Genomic DNA, 18570 nt, shown 5'->3' on the forward strand with positions numbered 1-18570 from the left:
TTCCGTAAAGTTGTCAGGCGGTCAAAATCAAAACAATGAACGCTAATTTAGTGAATTGTTCATGCTTTCGTGAGTTTATTCTTCTTGAAATAGAAATAATGACATTTTAACTTTACGTGGGAACCTAGAGTTCAACAACTACACATACAAGGTTTGGACTTGCTTATTCTTTGGAAGTTCAAGTTTCAAATTTCACCCTGGCAACCTGTTTTTGTAATGACCTTAGTAGCCAATTTTCAACACGAAGTTTGCAAATTTGACGTTTCAGCCATTTTAGCCTGTATTTTACACTGCAATGTTAAAAGCCTCTCGCTTCGATTTTTAAAATAGCTCAGGAACCTGTATTTTTGCAACAACAGTCATTATGTTTCGTTTAAATGGTGTATATTGTTGTGTATATTTATTTTCTGCCCCGGCAACCTGTCTATCACTTAAATTAAAATTAAAACAGACATTTTTTCAAAATTCCCTATCATTTTAATGTAATTTCCGTGACCCGTATCCGATTTCTTTAGTATAATATTCAAATAAGCAAAGTGGCGTTGATTTCTGGATATGGTACTGTCTGTCCTCTTTTGATTGCCCCTTTGGTACAGTATTTTTTAATAAACATGTTTATTGGATTTGGTTGCATGAAATATATTTTTTTTAATGATTCACCATAAGAAGTTTTCTTGTATGAAGGTTTTAGAATTTTGTCATGCCTGGGCTAATTATAGGCGACTATAACATATGGCTTTTGCTCATAGTTGAATCTCGTACTGTGACCCATAGTTGCTTATGGAAATTATACAATATCTGCTCATATCTACATAATTGTTTTTGAAATATACCAAAATAAATCAAACCTTATCTTCCTTTAGATAGGGATCAGCACATTCCCCAATGTCTCCTTGCTGTAACACTTTCTCAAGCTGAAATATCAGAGAAAATCTTATCAAATATGTATAGCATTGAAATATTTTCTTTTTTTACATAATGTGAGTTCAAAATAATTCAGAAACTTTGGAGAAAACTGTACATTTAATACTGCATAACCTTCCTCTTACTTATATTGATTCCTTATTAGGAGTTATAATCATAGTATACTGTAAATTCAGAAATTATTGCGTGCATTTATTATTGCGATTTTCTCATTTTACACTTGAATGCGATTCTAATTTTTACGATTTTGAGAAAAGTCATGCTTAATTCAGTTAAAATATTACAAAATGCGAGTTTTAATTATTGCGTTTACAACTCAGTCGTATTATTCGCAATAATAAAAACCTCGCAATAATTTCTGAATTTACAGTAAATAAAATGCTTTGCTGAGTGCAGCCTGATACGACTGCAGAAGTTGAACCCTGAACAGTTGGGGCAAATTTTGACTCAATATTCAAGCTTTATACTGTCTGAATTTGGATTGTGATCAAGTTTTTGACATTATATAGGTTTCTGACATAAAACAAATGTCAAGATCTTACAAATCTATTGTGCAATACTTTGCAATTAAAGATTTCTTCTCAACTTTTCATAAATCTGAAATTTGAAAAATTGAAAAAAAATTTAACCCCTTAAAAAATTGGAACCCCCTAAACTTTAGAATCACTCTTTTTTACCCCCCCCCCCCCCCCCACACACACACACACATACTCGATCCCAGCCTTTCCTTTGTAGTATGGAACCTTGTAGTATAATTTCAGAGAGATCCATACACTTAAACACAAGTCATTGTCTGGAAACTAGAAAAATGCTTGTTATTGTCACTTTTTTGGCCCCTTATTCCTGCATGAATGGGGCAATACACCCCAAATCAAACCCAGCCTCCCTTTTGTGACATGGAACTTTTTGGTACAATTTTAGAGAGATCCATACACTTAAACACAAGTTATTGTCCAGAAACTACTAAAATGCTTGTTTTTGGCCCCTCTTTGGCCCTTAATTCCTAAACTATTAGCACCATAACTCCCAAAATGAATCCAAACCTTCTTCTTGTTGTGGTACAATTTCAGAGCAATTGAAATAGTTATACACAAGTTATTATCCTGAAAGTAGAAAAGTGTTTCATTTCTTTTGGACCCCTTATTCCTAAATGGTGCGGACCATCATCCCCAAAATCAATCCCAAGCTTCCTTTTGTGGTATTGAACCTTCTTATTAAATTTCAAAGAGATCCATTCTTTTAAACTAAAGTTAATGTCCATAAACCAAATGTGTCTTCAGACGATGACACAGACAATCAGACGACAACATCATACCATTATATGATCCCAAATTTATTATTGCGGTCATTTAAAAATTAAACAATAAAATGCTTCGCTGAGCACAGCCTGATACAATTGCAGAGGTCCAGACCCTGAACAATTGGTGCAAATTTGGACCCAAGTCAACCTTAATATACATACTGTCTGAAATCAGATTTTGATCAAATTTAAGAAATAATTCATGGCAGCCTTCGATTTGTTTTCATTTAACCATGGGTTTAGCATTCATATTCAATTATTAACTCTGAGTGACAGATGAAAACAACATCATAGCATTATACAAACCCAAAAATATTTTTGCAGTCGTATAATATGTATTGATTAGCACAAATATTTATGGCTTGTAACCCAAATCTCGTTTTATGGCTTCAATGGATCACCATTTTGTTTAGGTTATGTGTTTGATATTGTTTGCATGAAATACTAAAACTTACTCTTATGACAAGGAAAACATCTGGTGAAGGATATGTAAGACTTAATACACAGCTTCTACTCAGGGTAGACACGTCCTGCTTTGGAACATGATTTGATATCATATTCTTTAGATTGTCAGAGTTCATGTCAAAGTAAAAGTTTTCTGAAATCTAAAATAACATATTTATCAAATAATTATGTAGCATTCAAAATAAATGCAAAAAAAAGAAGTTATTGTCCCTTTTTTTAACTAAATTTTTCCAACTATACCAGATGACAATTTCCAGTAAAATCATTTTTGCAACAGAAAAATTTCCATTCTTGCAGGGTTTTTTTTTTAAACAAAACATGATCATAGTGAAATGTCTAGTGGCAAATATAACATGCTTATCAGGATAAAATCATGTTAACCAAAGAAAATATATTAGACATAATATGTTTTTTTTACCCTCAATTTGATTGGCTATGCACACAAATTCATACAAGGCATCAAATTAAAGAATGATGCTCTATAATTATGCATGAAATCAACAGTGTGGTTTAACAGTGTTATTAATTTTTTTACAAGTGTTTTTACAAATTACAATAGAATTGAAATTACAGTAAAATATTTGAAGATTTGTGCAAATATAAATATATTGTTTTATATAGGTATGTTTTATTTTGTACAGAACTAACCTTCTTTTTTTCTTTAGAATCATATAAAGCCATACAGGCAAATATTGGTTCAAATTCTAACTCTAATCTGAAACAAAGAAACAAATTTCTGAAGAACTAAAAGTTTTAGATAAAAATTCTTTGAGACGTACGGTGTGTAAATATGAAAATCCTGTCTTTGAAATTCAAAGATTTTTGTGATTGATCAAATTTTGCAAAAAAATAAAATTTGAACTTAATTTTGATAGCATCATTTCTATGCAGAATTTCCTGTAATTTAAAATTTAATTTCACATGTTTGTCCACTGTTCAAAATTTGCATTAATAATACATGTACTACAAAACAATACTAAATAATACATGTACTACAAACAATACTGAACAATACTTATTTCTTGAAGAGCTCTTAATATATTATTTTCTGATTAAAAATACTTTTAATGAGTGAAATGTAAGTTTGTTTAATCTGAAAACCATTCTCAAGGATGTAAGTAGAATTTTATGAGAAATGACACAATTTCTGGACAAAATACCTCAGATTGAGACATTTGACTAATATTCTGTGACCAAAATGTTCTTGTGGCACCACAGCTGGGGGTCTTCTTTCTATCTTTTCCTCCTGAAATTAGAATGTTTCTATAGGTTATTTAACTAATTTAGGGCAACTAAAAATAAATTACACTTATTCAGGTTATTCAGGGAAGTTCTCAACATTTTTAAAATAACATTTTCCAGTTCTAATTTTCAGGTAAAACATGTGCACTAGATTTCATAATCCTTTTGCAACATGTGGATAGTGAAAAAAGATAAGAAATAGAACCTACACAAAAAAACATCAACAAATTATCATCAATCTATTGTATTAAAATTCTTTTTTCTCCACGATTTTGTGACCCAGAACAACCGAAATAAAAGAATTTCATTTGATGATTGAGTGTTTTACCTCGTCTGGTATTTCATACATGCTGAACAAGGAATCCAATCTGTGTTGTTGTCGTTGATCCTCGTTCTGTTTGTCTACTTGTTCATACGACATCTGTTCAAACAAGTTAGGTAGTAATACATCAGCTTGGGATTGTTTTAGATCAAATATACTACTGGCCCAACTTCCACGTGGTGTGTCATTCATGTGAATTGATTGTCTTTTGGAACTCACATCCTAAAATATATAAATTCTTTTTAGTTAAAAAAAATAACTCTACAAAAAAAGAGGCTCCGTAGAGCAAAAAAGGAGGCTCCTTGCTCACCTTGTAAAATTTTGAAGTATAAAGTTTCTACCTCGTTTTCGAGATAATATACATTTAAGGCCAATAACCTCTTTTAGGAAAGCGTTTTGTCCATTTTGTAGATCTTGTATCGCTGATCATTTCTGCTGTTAAAGGTTTATAATAATTTATATGAACAGAACAGGCAAAGATCTAAGTTAGCTTTATGATCCTTTAAATTTAACAAAACATGTTCAATATGTTTTAATACTTGAACATGTGTGCAAAGACTTCCATTTAAACGAAAATCCTTAATTATATCCAAATGTTAAGAAATACACTACTATTGAATTATTGCCTACTCCAATTCACTAGTGACCTAAACCATGATAACTCTTGTTAACAAGAATGTGTCCAAAGTACACGGATTCCCCACTCGCACTATCATTTTCCATGTTCAATGGACCGTGAAAATGGGTAAAAAATATAATTAGGCATTAAAATTAAAAAGATCATATCATAGAGAACATTTGTACTAAGTTTCAAGTTGATTGGACTTCAACTTCATCAAAAACTACCTTGACCAAAAACTTTAACCTGAAACTCGCACTTTCATTTTCTATGTTCAGTGGACCGTGAAATAGGGGTCAAAAGTTTAATTTGTCTTTAAAATTAGAAAGATCATATCATAAGGAACATATGTACTAAGTTTCAAGTTGATTGGACTTCAGCTTCATCAAAAACTACCTTGACCAAAAACTTTAACCTGAAGCGGGACAGACGGACGGACGAACGAACGAACGGACGGACGAACGGACGCACAGACCAGAAAACATAATGCCCCTCTACTATCGTAGGTGGGGCATAAAAATTCAGTAACAGCACAGCACAAGTGCAAGGAAGAAACTGTGATAAAAGAAAAAGTTAACATACATGCAAACAAGATTGGATTAATCGACACTGAAAGAAAAATTTGAATACACCATATAATTTAAAAGCTGTTTTTTTGAAGTTTTATTAACAAACTGGAACGCATGGAAAAACAAAAACCCCACATAAATAAGAAGTAAACAGCTCTATAATCTTACAAAAATTTAACATGCTCCTTAATTCTGTGTTTTTTGTTTATAAAGGTCAAGACTGGTTAGTTAACCTTGGCACCAAAACATGAAATTATTAGCCATAGTTCAGAGAATGAAATATTTTCTGTTGAATATAAGTTATTGATTCCAAATACAAGATTTCTTTTACTTAGTAGTGAAGAAAATTTTCAATTGGCAGTAAAGTAGATCCAAATGTAAAATTACAGCTTTTTGTATTTATCCAATCAGTGGTGTGTATAACAGACATTTTGCCAAAAGACATGATGAAATACATTCTGTTTCTGTCTAAAACAATTACAGTTGCAATAAGATTTCCACTATTTCCAGTAGAAATCAAGCAAAAAGAGAGCCACAAATAATCTTAGTAATTTAACTTTTAAATACTTTAAGTTAATCTATGTCCTACTTTTTCTGGTTGTGGCATAGAATCTTCCACATCAACTTCATATTGCTGTTGATCCAGTCCATCTCTATCTGTTAACTTCTCCTTACTACATACACTAGAACTGTATCTCTGGTATCTACACAGAGATATAAATAAATCATTTCAATTCTGTAGAATTTTTTTGTTTTTTTTTGTTTGTTGATGTGGTTCATAAATGTTTCTCTGTTTTATAAATAAAGATTAGACTGTTTGTTTACCTGTTTGAATTGTTTTATACTAGTTATTTTGAGGCCCTTTATAGCTTGCTGTTTGGTGTGAGCCAATGCTCTATGTTTAAGGCCATACTTTGACATACATGTGAACCTCCCGACGGGAGTACAATAATCCCGTTTTCAGGGGTCTCCTCCCGTCCTCCCGTTTAGGAGAAAAAACTCCCGTGTATGAAATATTTCATGAATGAAAATTTTCAGCCGCCATATTTGATAATTTCTTACTACCGTACAGGTGTAATTAATCAAAGAAGAAGTATAATTATATGGCTTGGGTGTCAAACATACTGGTAATCAACGATGTTTAACTCTGGCTAACTGCCGTTGCATAAAAACTTTGTGTATTTGGTTACTTCCCTTTGATTTATCCTGTTTTAAGTTATTTTGCTTTTAAAAATGTAAATTGTAAAAAGACTATAAAGAATAATATTTTAATCAAATTATCATAAAAGGATGGTAATTAAATGAATTTAAATGTGTTGCGACAAATGAAAAATTATAAATTTATAAATTATTTTAGCAATCTAGACTTCTTTTCAATGATTAAATTGAAGTTTATATGAAAAGTCTCTCTTCCAATGTTGTGATTTGAATACACAATATGTACATTTTACTTAAGACTGAATAAAATTCTAGTTAGGTTAATTCCTAGTAAAGATTTAGCTAAAGATAGCAAAACATCTTACACTGTTTGAGTCTTTTAAGTTTTCTAGAAATATGACTTTCATAATGCTTAAAAACCATGCAATACTATTGTTAGTGTTTGTTATTTTTGTTATTAATTTATCATGTTGCAAATATACATGTATAGCATATTTCTTTCTTATTTGTCTATACAGTTACCCATGATAAGGAGACATATAGTTTGACCTATAATGGTTTACAATTTGTATCTTGGTTGGAGAGTTGTTTCATTGGCGCTCATACCACATCTTATTTCTATGTACCTTCGGTATCAATAGAGATTAAAATCATTTCAATTCTTGCAAGTCTGGCATCTATAGAGAAATTTATAATAAATTTATATCTTTGAAATATTGGTAACTCTGCTATCTATAGATTTAAAACTAGATGACTTTTTTGTTTTACTGCCTCATAAACACATACCTAGAAACTCGTATGACATTTACCATTCTAAAAGAATTCACAGAGAGTAAGATTGTTTAAATATTTTTATATCGCTGTAATAAATGTTCTGACAAAGATTGGTTTACAATACTGTCATATAGCTTTCTCTGTGTAGATTTATGTACTAACTTCTTACCTTCTAGATACTACAGTATAATCAGCAGTGTATCTCCTCACAAAGTCAAATACATGTGTATCGGTCTCAGCCCTATGCAAAAAGATAAAAATACAATAAGTTTGTTAACATTTACTATTACATCATGTCCCCTCCTAAAAAATCAGGTAGTATGCAGTCAGTGTATAGCTGTTTTTAAGGGATTTCAGTAAAAAAATATATTTTACTCATGATGTGAAGTAGATTTAAGATTGAAAACATTAAATTCATTTTTTTAAAAGCTACTTATTGAACAGGAACCATATTTGTAATAATAAAACAAAAATCCTACCCAATTTCTGGAACAATATGACTGACAGTCCTGCATCTTTTTGGCAAGAAATGGACATCCACATCATCATTATCAGGGTATAATATAAGATCTCTATGTGGATCTCTTTCTACTGTACATTGGTTCTGTAGGACAAATTCTTCATATTCTGGTGGGTCTACCACATCATTGAGGGGCACCTGTAACAAAAATTTGTGAAAACAAATTTTACAGATCTAACATTGTTGGGCTGATGTTTAGACGAGCTGTTTATAAAGAATGTACACATCCATGTATCATCATCACTGCTGGTGATCTGATGGATGAATCTGTTGTAGAGTTGTCACTGCTTCAGACGTACTTATAAATACATTGTATAATCATTTCTGTGACTGTATCTTACATTAATTTGTAGGATCCTTTACAATAGATAATTCAGCTGATCTGTAACAATACCATCTTCATGCCATATATCATGTACTGAAGTACGATGCTAGATTAAAACTGACGAGAAAGGATAACACCGGGCAACCGAAAGCTTTATTATGAAGCCATTGTGGTTGAGTGGTCTAGCGCGTCAGATACAGTGCAGGCATTTTGGTGTCATGATATCTCAGTAGCATGAGTTCGAATCCCAGCGAGGTAAGAACAAAAATTTGCGAAATCAAATTTTACAGATCTAATTTTGTTGGGCTGGTGTTTAGACCAGTTGTATATATATATATGAATATAATTCCTGTTTCTTTATTTAACATAATGTTCCAAAGGCATTTAAATTTGTCTAAATGACTTTTTAGAAGAAACAAAAGATTAATTTGGTAAATATCAATGAGGCATCATAGTAACACAGGGAAATCAAAGAGCAGATTGCTCTGAGAGATACGATTGCCGTTGTTTCATTGACACATGTATACATGTAGCTGGATAATATTATTTTCAAAACTAATTCAACTGCACATTTAAAACAGTTATAAAATAGCCAATCACGGATAAAAGTGTATGAACAATGTAATCAGGCCTAAGTTTTATTTTTGTACTATCAATAAATTCCAAGTTTACTTTCCACAGCAGTCACTGAGACTCAGAGTGAGAGAAGGTATTTCACTTCGTATCTTATCACCTATTTTCTACGTTAATTCTAGGAGCAACCCCATTCCTAACTCTTTAAATATTTAATATCCTTTGGGTCAGTGATCATGACTCCTTTCCGTATACATTTATCGGTTTAAAATGCGATCGTTTTTAATGTATGTATGTATGTTCTGGTAAATGCCTCCGATATCCGAAGAACCCATCGAAAGCTGCGAGGGTACAGTGGCATCCATGTACACTCCCTAACGGGATGTGTCACTAACGTATATTTATACGACAATTATTTTTACAACGACAATCAATCCCCACCCAACACAAAGGGAATGCTAGGACACTGGGAAGTCTGTTATTATGGTGGAGGAAGCCGAAGTACTCGGAAAGAACCACCGGGCCACTCGGTGGAAACAGACAAACCAGAGAGATATCAGAAGATTGATCTCCAGGTCAAAGTAGGGGACAACTTTGACCAACAGAGGCCCTCTACGTACCCATTCTAGTTTAAACTCCGGTCTGCATGGGTACCAGAGATGTCCTGTGTGAGAGTGTGAAAATTAGCCTTCTGCTGTACTGATATTTTTAGCACCCCGAGTGAGAATCGAACTCGGGACCTTCAGCACTGTAGCCATCGGTCTTAACCACTAGACCACGAACTCAAACAATTTTAAGATAATACGACGTTTATTGACAGAACGAGCTAATACTCGACGTGTTGTTTGATTCAGAATTCACGGAAGTTATTTTCAGAAGGGAGACAACTCGAAACGATAATATGGAAGACTCCATTTCGCCTGAAGGGGTGTTCTACGATGAGGACTATATTTATTTTAATTTAAATGATGCATATGATTTAAAATTATGCAACAACAATAACCTTCAATAGTAGACATACATAGAAAAGATCCCATGAGTTATGAATTAATTAATTGAGTGGAGAATCCAGAGCAATCATTCAATCTAAAACCCCTTGAAGTCAAGAATGCTATACGCATGCGCATAATTTCCAAAACAAACCCTGGAGCAAGAACGTATTTTAAATGTTTATTAAACGACCTAGATGGTTCTCTATTTCTTTATGGAAGTACAATCTCAAATATCAGTTTCATAACGGTAACATATAAGAAAAACTCCACTTCAGTTCTTAAATGACAGAAATAGATTTATCGGAATTCAGAGAACTCTCGCATTTTATCAAAACTGGGAATTCCCTCTGACGTGTTTCTAAATTTATAAAAATACTTAATATAAATACTGCTTAATTCTGATTTTCCGTGTTGTTTAAAACACGAATATAAGTCAAGGGAATGATCAAACATGAAGATTATGAAAAGAACATTATAGGAAAGTTGTTTAAGTTCAACCCTTTTGTTTGTTTTTACCTTTTAAAGCAAGACAATCATTAGAATCTGAGATGTTCCTTAATGTTTAGAATAAAACGATTGACGTCAGGGCAATGCTCTGAGCCACCGGTATAAGTCTACAGATTGCTTGAAAGCAATCGTATCCCAAAAACTTTTAGACAGGCTAGTCATACACAATTTACTGAATATATCAATTTCATCATGTTCATTATTTTTTCATGTAAACCATTATTTGAAGCTTTTTAATTTAAAAGGCCTTATAAAATAATAAAATAAATGAAGTTCATGTCAAATGCTGTGAAAATCATTTTCAATGTAATAGTTTTAATAGGTTTCCTCTGAATTAAATAACTGCAAAAGTTATCCTTCTGTATCAAAAACACAGTGTTATGATTTAGTTTTACTCACAGTAAGATTTAACCCGCTGACACTTCTAGCAAGATCTGATGGAGCATATACTGTTGATGATACTGCCTTTCTAACCTCGGCAGCACCTTGCCTGAAACAATAATTAAAGATTCATTATCTTCTCTGTATGGAATATATCTTCATGTGTAAGGCAAGTAATTCGGTAGGTTAGAAAAGATCATTTTGAATAATAATAGTTTTATAAATAAAAATTTGTAAGGGTTCCGCGGAACCCAGTGTCTCGCCTATTTTTGCTGTAAATCTCAGGCTCAACAACAATGAGGAAAAAAATCAATAAAAAAAAATTCCTCTTGTTACTATTTTATGATTGTAAGAAAATCTAAGTCCATTTAAAACTAAATTACAGAAAAAACGGAGTAATCTTTTTACAAACTTTACTTCTGGATACAATCTTATGATCATAAATAAGCTTCTCTCCAAGTTTGGTACAAACCCAGGATAGTTTAAGAAAGTTATTAAAATTGTAAAAACTTTAACCACAGAGTGAATGTAATGGTTCCCCGCAGAAATACTAAGTCCATTTAAAAGTAAAATATGGAAAAAATGGATTTAATTATTTACAAAATTTACTTCTGGATACTATCTTATGATCATAAACAAGCTTCTGTCCAAGTTTGGTACAAACCCAGGATAGTTTAAGAAAGTTATTAAAATTCTAAAAAATTTAACCACAGAGTGAATTTAATGTTTCCCTGCAGAAAAATCTAAGTCAATTTATAAGTAAAATACAGAAAAAATGGAATTTTACTTTTACAAAATTTACTTCTGGATATTATCTTATGATCATAAACAAGCTTCTGTCCAAGTTTGGTACAAACCCAGGATAGTTGGAGAAAGTTATTAAAATTCTAAAAACTTTAACCACAGAGTGAATGTTTTGTTTCCCCGCAGAAAAAACTTAAGTCCATTTATAGTAAAATACGGAAAAAATGGAATTTTATTTTTACAAAATTTACTTCTGGATACTATCTTATGATCATAAACAAGCTTCTGTCAAAGTTTGGTAGAAATCCAGTATAGTTCAAGAAAGTTATTAAAATTTAAAAAACTTTAACCACAGAGTGAATATTTGTTGACGCCGCCGACGACGCCGACGGAAAGTAGGATCGCTTAGTCTCGCTTTTTCGACTAAAGTCGAAGGCTCGACAATAAATGACAAGTATCATTATTCCTGCCTTGCTTTCTATTACTTTCGACTTTTAACAAATTTGAAGTGACAGAATACAGATACAGTTAGCATCACTATAAAACTAATTTGAATGACATCGGATTTTATCAGAAATTATAAGGATAATAGCGAGTTCATATTTTACACATGTCCCTTTCCGTATCATATCTTTATTACCTATTACTCGACTATAAAATCAACCACAATAAGGTAGTTTCAAGTCCCATCAATATATATATGTTCCTAGGGACATCAAGAAAGATGAAAAACAAATAAGTAATGGGACCTTTATCAGTTTATTGGCCTAATGATAATCATATATTTTGGATAGTTTATCTGACCTATTCATTATCATATATTTTCAAGCTTGAAAAGGTGACCTATACCAGCGGCACGTCTTATCACCTTGTACATAGGAAGTGCCTCCCTAGTTGTTCGGTGGGAGCCAAGGCTCCGTGTTGAAGGCCGTACATTGACCTATAATGGTTTACTTTTTTTAAATTGTTATTTGGATGGAGACTTGTCTCATTGGCACTCACACCACATCTTCCAATATCTATTTAACTTCGAAAAATTGTACACACGAGACTTTAATTATACACGCAAGACTTTAATTATTACAAGATAGACAGTCCAGTCATTCCAGTGTCAACAGCCACAAGGAAGCAGGACAAATCGCCCCACTGGCAAATCGCCTCACTTTTTCACCAACTCATACTTTAAAAAAAAAATTTATTGACTTTGACATGTTTGAGGTGGCATGACTTCATTCATAAGGACTTTCCTATTTTTCATAAGTGGGGCGAGTTTGAAAGACTGAATTCATCAGGATTAGTCTATTTTTCACAAGTGGGGCTAGTTGGCATTCACGTCACAGAAATACTGATAATCACTTCTTTATGCTTTATTTCAACAAAAAGAAAAGAACTACAAAATAGATATAAGAAGATGTGGTATGAGAGCCAATGAGAGAACTCTCTATCCAAGTCACACTTTGTAAAAGAAAAACCATTATAGGTCAAAGTATGGTCTTCAACACAGATCCTTGGCTCATACCAAGTAAGCTATAAAGGGCCCCACAAATGACTAAAGTAAAACCATTCAAACGGGAATAACATGTTTATCTAAGGTTTTCATAGGTATTAATCTTATTTATGAGTGGGACAGGAACATAGATATACAACGGGATTGCATCTTTAGCATTAAGTGGGGCCAGTTGTCATTACTAAATTCATCAGGATTTATCTATTTTTCACAAATACCTTATTTCAGAGGAACATTTGCCCTTTATAATGTTCATACTGTATCCAACCTGCATGTTTTTTCAATGGGATTTTACCCTTTTTTTAAGAGGGGTGAGTTGGTAAACAAAAGATGGGCAATTTTTCATAAAGTGGGGCTAGTTGGGGAAAAATTGGGGCGATTAAGTGTGGGGCAATATCATGAATATGCCAGTGGGGCAATTTGTCATAGATTACAGCCACACGTATACCTACAGAATACAGAATCCCCCCAGTCAAACAAGGTTGGAAATTGCAATGACCATATCTGAATTGACTGTTCTTTTTTGTAAAATAGTACTAATTTCTAGTTAGTAAGCTACATTTACTTCTTCTTCTAACTCCTAATTTGTAGTGACCGCCTTCAACATTTTGAAGTTTATATATCTCTTATACTGCGCATTGCTTTGTGGAGACGTATATATACAGTGAAAATTAAACAATTTTATAAACAAAATTGATAATAAATGATTAAATATTTTTACATAGACTTAGTCATAGTGGTAGTGGCTAGTGCATATTTTTAGTTAGTTGGAAAGTAAGTAATTAGGAAATAGCTGAGTTCATTATCTATGCAAACAAATTCTACAATATTTATTCGACACAAACAGAAATGCAGTTTTTTTTCTCTTCTGTCTGTCACTTTTGTGTCGTGATACACTGACACTCCAAGTTCACTTCAGCATCCTTCAGTTCGTCAAACATTGTTGTGGATCATCATCGAGTTAACAATAACACGGTGAGCATTTTTCTGTTAACTTCAATTAAAACAAAAATGTTCAGAAACCATTTTCGGAAGGGGCATATCTATTTAACTTACTTATTTAATTTTTGAGCGAATGCTCGCTGTCCCGTCGAGGCCATTATTCATCACACTGTGAAATACGTCATCAATTTTGGGATACTTAGCTGCGGTCTCACTAATTAACGACAACAAGCGTCAACAAGCGACAAAAAGCGACAACAAGAATTATTTTAGCGACAATAAGCGACAAAAAACTATTTAGCGACAAGAAAACATTTTTTTTTAATTAAAATTAATTATTGCAATAAATATTAAAACAATATGCAAAAGAAAATAATTTTAGCGACAAGAAAGTTAAAATTGATAGAAAAAAATGAAACATTATTTACATAACTTTTCTGATTGGGTTCCATTAATATATCCACCAGAACTAGAAATTAAAGAGACAACAGACACGGCTTCATCCGCCTCATTTTTAGACTTATACCTCGAATTTGACATACACAGTCATCTTAGTACCAGAATCTATGACAAACGAGACGATTTTGATTTTGAAATTATCAATTTCCCCCACCTTAGTAGCAACATACCAACTTCACCTGCATATGGAATATACATTCCCCAACTTATTCGGTATTCAAGAGCTTGCAGCTCCTACTCAGACTTTGTAAAACGTCACCAGTGTCTGAGCAGAAAGTTGATGAACCAGGGGTATGTCAAAGAACGTCTCGTCCTTTTTCTAAAAAAGTTCATCGGAAGGTACCCAGAACTTGTTGATAAATATTCCGTATCAACTTCACAAATAATACACGATGGTCTTGAAATATAGATTTTGCGTACTGACGTTTTGTTTATCATCTTAATTACGTGTTATATTATTCCCCCTTTTTTTTTTCTTTTTTTTTTTTCTTTTTGTCTTTATTAATATTACTTTTACTGTTGTCTGTTTTTTTGAGATATCCTTTTGACGTAACTCTGTGCTTATGCATCCCATCATACTTTGAACGACAAAATTATTTTATGATGTGACTCTGTACCTATGTATCTTGTCATACTTTGAATGACAAAATTATTTTATGATGTGAATCTGTACCTATGTATCTTGTCATACTTTGAATGACAAAATTATTTTATTCATTAATATTACTTTTACTGTTAACAAACTTTTTTGTGATATACATTTTACGTGACTCTGTACTTATGTATCACGTCATACTTTGAACCACACTATTATTTTATATTTATTATTATTACTTTAACTGCTAAGTCAGTGTTTGTTATATCTATTTTGCGTGACTGTATTTATGCATCCCGTCATACTTTGAACGACAAAATTATTTCATGTCTACCTGTGCGAATTTCAAACGCGCAATTTTACACCAGTACCCATACCCTCCTTCCTTGATGGGTGCATTTTACATAGACAAATATAATCGTATAATATAATCAAAATGAGGATGTTAATTTGATGTATGCCTTTTTGTGCTTCTTCGTTACATTTGTTGTTTTTATAGTGATTAAGATGATAACACAATGTTGACTGCTGTACCCCTATTTTTGACATTTTTACCTATTATGTCTGGGGCGATATCTTTTTGCGCCAAAAAGTAACTCATTTGCGCCACAACTTAATTGCGCCAATACCTCTTTTGCGCCACCTAGTTTTCAAAACTATAGGTATTATTTGCGCCAATAAAATAATCATCTAATTGCGCCAATTTTATATATTTTTATTTATATAACAACTAAATGATTGACTAGGTACCAACAGCAAAAATTCCTCTGACATTGTACACTGAAATTTCAAATTAGCCTCGCATCCTAGTAAAATTATACCGCTTTCTGGATCGTTACACAATACAAAGTCATCATCTTTGTTTGTAACAACACCAATATCATCCAATATTCTGTGAAATTTTGCTCGATTTTTAGATTAAGACGGACGCAGTTTTCTTCTCTCTCTATACATAGACTGACACACATATTTTAAATCTTTCTTTTCTAAATGTTCTTCTTCAATTTTGAAGATCTCTAGATCTGAATTTATTATTTTTGAAGGTCGCTCTGACAACACATTGGTTGCTTTTCTTTTACACGCAGTTCTCAAAATTTGACGTTCTAATTTCTGGACACTGATAATGAAAAAAATATATTTCTTTTTACAAATGAAAATATGATATTTTATACTGCCAAAATCTGCTATGAAATTTTAATAAAGCGAAAATGTATTTTATACTCGTGATAGTTGACTTGTATTTGCATTATGATTTTAAGAAAAAAATGTTTTATAGTCTCTCAAAACTCTTTATAGAGTGGCTCTTGTTGTTAACTTGTGTTTTAAAAAGCTGTATATTTTATATGTAACAAGTGGCGAGACTTTAATAAAGTATTTGTCTTGTCTTGTCTTGATATAGGTAAAACATGTACAGGTATAATATAGGTAAAAAATATTAACAGGTAAATGTGGCGCAATTTCATTTCATTTATTGGCGCAATTATTACCATCAAAATAAAAGAGAGTGGCGCAATTAATACCTTTTCAAAACTGCAATTGGCGCAAATTGATTCTGCCCTATGTCTGTTTGTTTTGTTCACGCATCGGTGACTATATAATGGAATTTGATGCGACTGTCATACAAGTGAGAGGTTTAGCTAGCTATAAAACCAGGTTCAATCCACCATTTTCTACATTTGAAAATGCCTGTACCAAGTCAGGAATATGACAGTTCTTGTCCATTCGTTTTTGATGCGTTTTGTTATTTGATTTTGCCATGTGATTATGGACTTTCCGAATTGATTTTCCTCTGAGTTCAGTATTTTTGTGATTTTACTTTTTATGAATATAAACAGCCAGTATTACGTTTATTATTGTATTATGAGATTACTTTTCCTTGTGCTTTAGAACATATTATTTATCTTATAATTTGTTTTTTAAAACTCTTTTCGTGCAATATATATTAAGCTCGCAAAATTAATTATTTGTGCATCATTGTCCTGAAAATATTGACACAAATTGTGAAATACAAAAAACTGAAATCAAACAGGAGGAAAAGAAAATTGAAATGTGAATGTTTTCATCTTTTTATATGTTTATTGCCTCATTAAACGGCTATATTTATCATGTTTATGCATATTGATTGAAGATGAAAGGAAATTAATGACAATCTTGAGTTTTCAACAGGTTTTCAACAGGTGTTCACTATTTACAATGATTGTCATGAATGGAAATAATATTTCATGTTTTTGTTTCAATAAATCCTTCAAAGGAAAGTTGACCTTTTTTTGTTTTTGTTTCAATTTTATAGCGTGTGCATTTCCTTTGTTCTACCAAGCTGACTGAAGCCATTCAACTTTTATGTTAAGAATAAAGTAAATTGTCAGCATTTCAGTATTATTCTCGCAAAAGTACGTGCTCTGTTAAATTGCTAGAATCTAAAACGCAACTCGGTTAAACAAATTTTCACTGATAACTTTGAATCTGAACATCAGCCACGTGACTCAAAATATGTCCAAAAGTTGATTAGTTATAGCAATCAACAACAACAACAACAACAACAACAACAATACTTTATTTTAAGAGGGTTACACAGTTAGCTATATAACTAATCCTCCCTGAGGCCCTCATCACGAGAAATCAAACAAAATGCAAACATATACATTGCATACATTAGTATAAAAAGTCAAGTATGATAATAATGTTTAGTACAACCAAGGATTTGTATAGTAAGATCCTTGGTATAATTATATTAAAACGTATATAAAAGAATTCAGACATCAACCTGTATGTATATATATATATGTTAGATAAATTATTCATTTCCTATTATCATACAAAAAGGGTTCTGATCTTCTATCTACAATATACTAGAAGTAAAAAAAATATGAAAGTTTCACCTTAGTGAAAGCAAAGACATATAATACAATTGTATTATATGTCTCTGGTGAAAGATGATGATGTCGGAATCGTTATATTTTTGTGTTTCTCCAACTTGAAATGTCTATGATTGTCTATGTAATGAAATAACTGATATTTGCATGGATGGCACGGTGAACTATTCGATACATGGGTGTAAAATGGCAACTTCATTCAATCCTCTTGTGTTTGTGTTACTTCCACTTTTTATCAAAATGTGGGATCTGCTTATTGATTTGTGCACAACCCGAAGACTAAATCTCCAGCCCGAGGTAGATAAATTGACTTTAAATGCGCTATAATGCATACTGCTATTCAAACAAAAAATTCATGCTACTACAATCAACGGTTGTTGCAGGTTTCATTTAGGACACAGTTCAAGGTACTCAGATTAATTATCTTTAATATATTTTTTTCCGGAATGGTTACTATTTTCGCGGAAAAGTAAGGTATTTATTTCCGGAAACGTAGACTTTTTTTTTGCGGAAACGTAGACTTTTTTTTTTGCGGAAACGTAAAACGCCGACTGTGATCCAATTATAACAAATAGCTACATACACAACGGTACAGGCCGATCCCCAAGCTGATACATACAAATTTTGTTTTTCTTTTAAGTTCTTAAAATTCTCAAATTGAGAAATGCTGTTTGATTTGCCTAGTCCTTTCTATAAAAGAGAAGACAGAATGCGTTTGTTTTTAATATCACATGTGTGTTATGGGACCAACATGTGCATTTAGTGTCATTGGTTTGTTA

The 18570-nt window shown here is 32.1% G+C and overlaps 1 protein-coding gene across 2 annotated transcripts in view; it reads right to left on the bottom strand.

Moving 5' to 3' along the window:
• Positions 1-14075, bottom strand: part of LOC139503807 (dedicator of cytokinesis protein 7-like) — a 60349-nt gene extending 46274 nt beyond the window's left edge. For both annotated transcript variants that reach the window (XM_071293747.1, XM_071293739.1), the window contains exons 1-10: positions 13979-14075; positions 10690-10780; positions 7853-8031; positions 7543-7614; positions 6031-6145; positions 4260-4475; positions 3850-3935; positions 3338-3404; positions 2680-2829; positions 849-914 (exon numbers count right to left, since the gene is read on the bottom strand). In XM_071293747.1, coding sequence (XP_071149848.1) covers positions 849-914; positions 2680-2829; positions 3338-3404; positions 3850-3935; positions 4260-4475; positions 6031-6145; positions 7543-7614; positions 7853-8031; positions 10690-10780; positions 13979-14022 — 1086 coding nt within the window. In that variant the 5' untranslated portion in view covers positions 14023-14075. The remainder of the gene's footprint in view (positions 1-848; positions 915-2679; positions 2830-3337; positions 3405-3849; positions 3936-4259; positions 4476-6030; positions 6146-7542; positions 7615-7852; positions 8032-10689; positions 10781-13978) is intronic.
• Positions 14076-18570: the final 4495 nt, after the last annotated feature.

Source organism: Mytilus edulis, chromosome 1 (assembly GCF_963676685.1).
Source record: "Mytilus edulis chromosome 1, xbMytEdul2.2, whole genome shotgun sequence".
Taxonomy (NCBI): domain Eukaryota; kingdom Metazoa; phylum Mollusca; class Bivalvia; order Mytilida; family Mytilidae; genus Mytilus; species Mytilus edulis.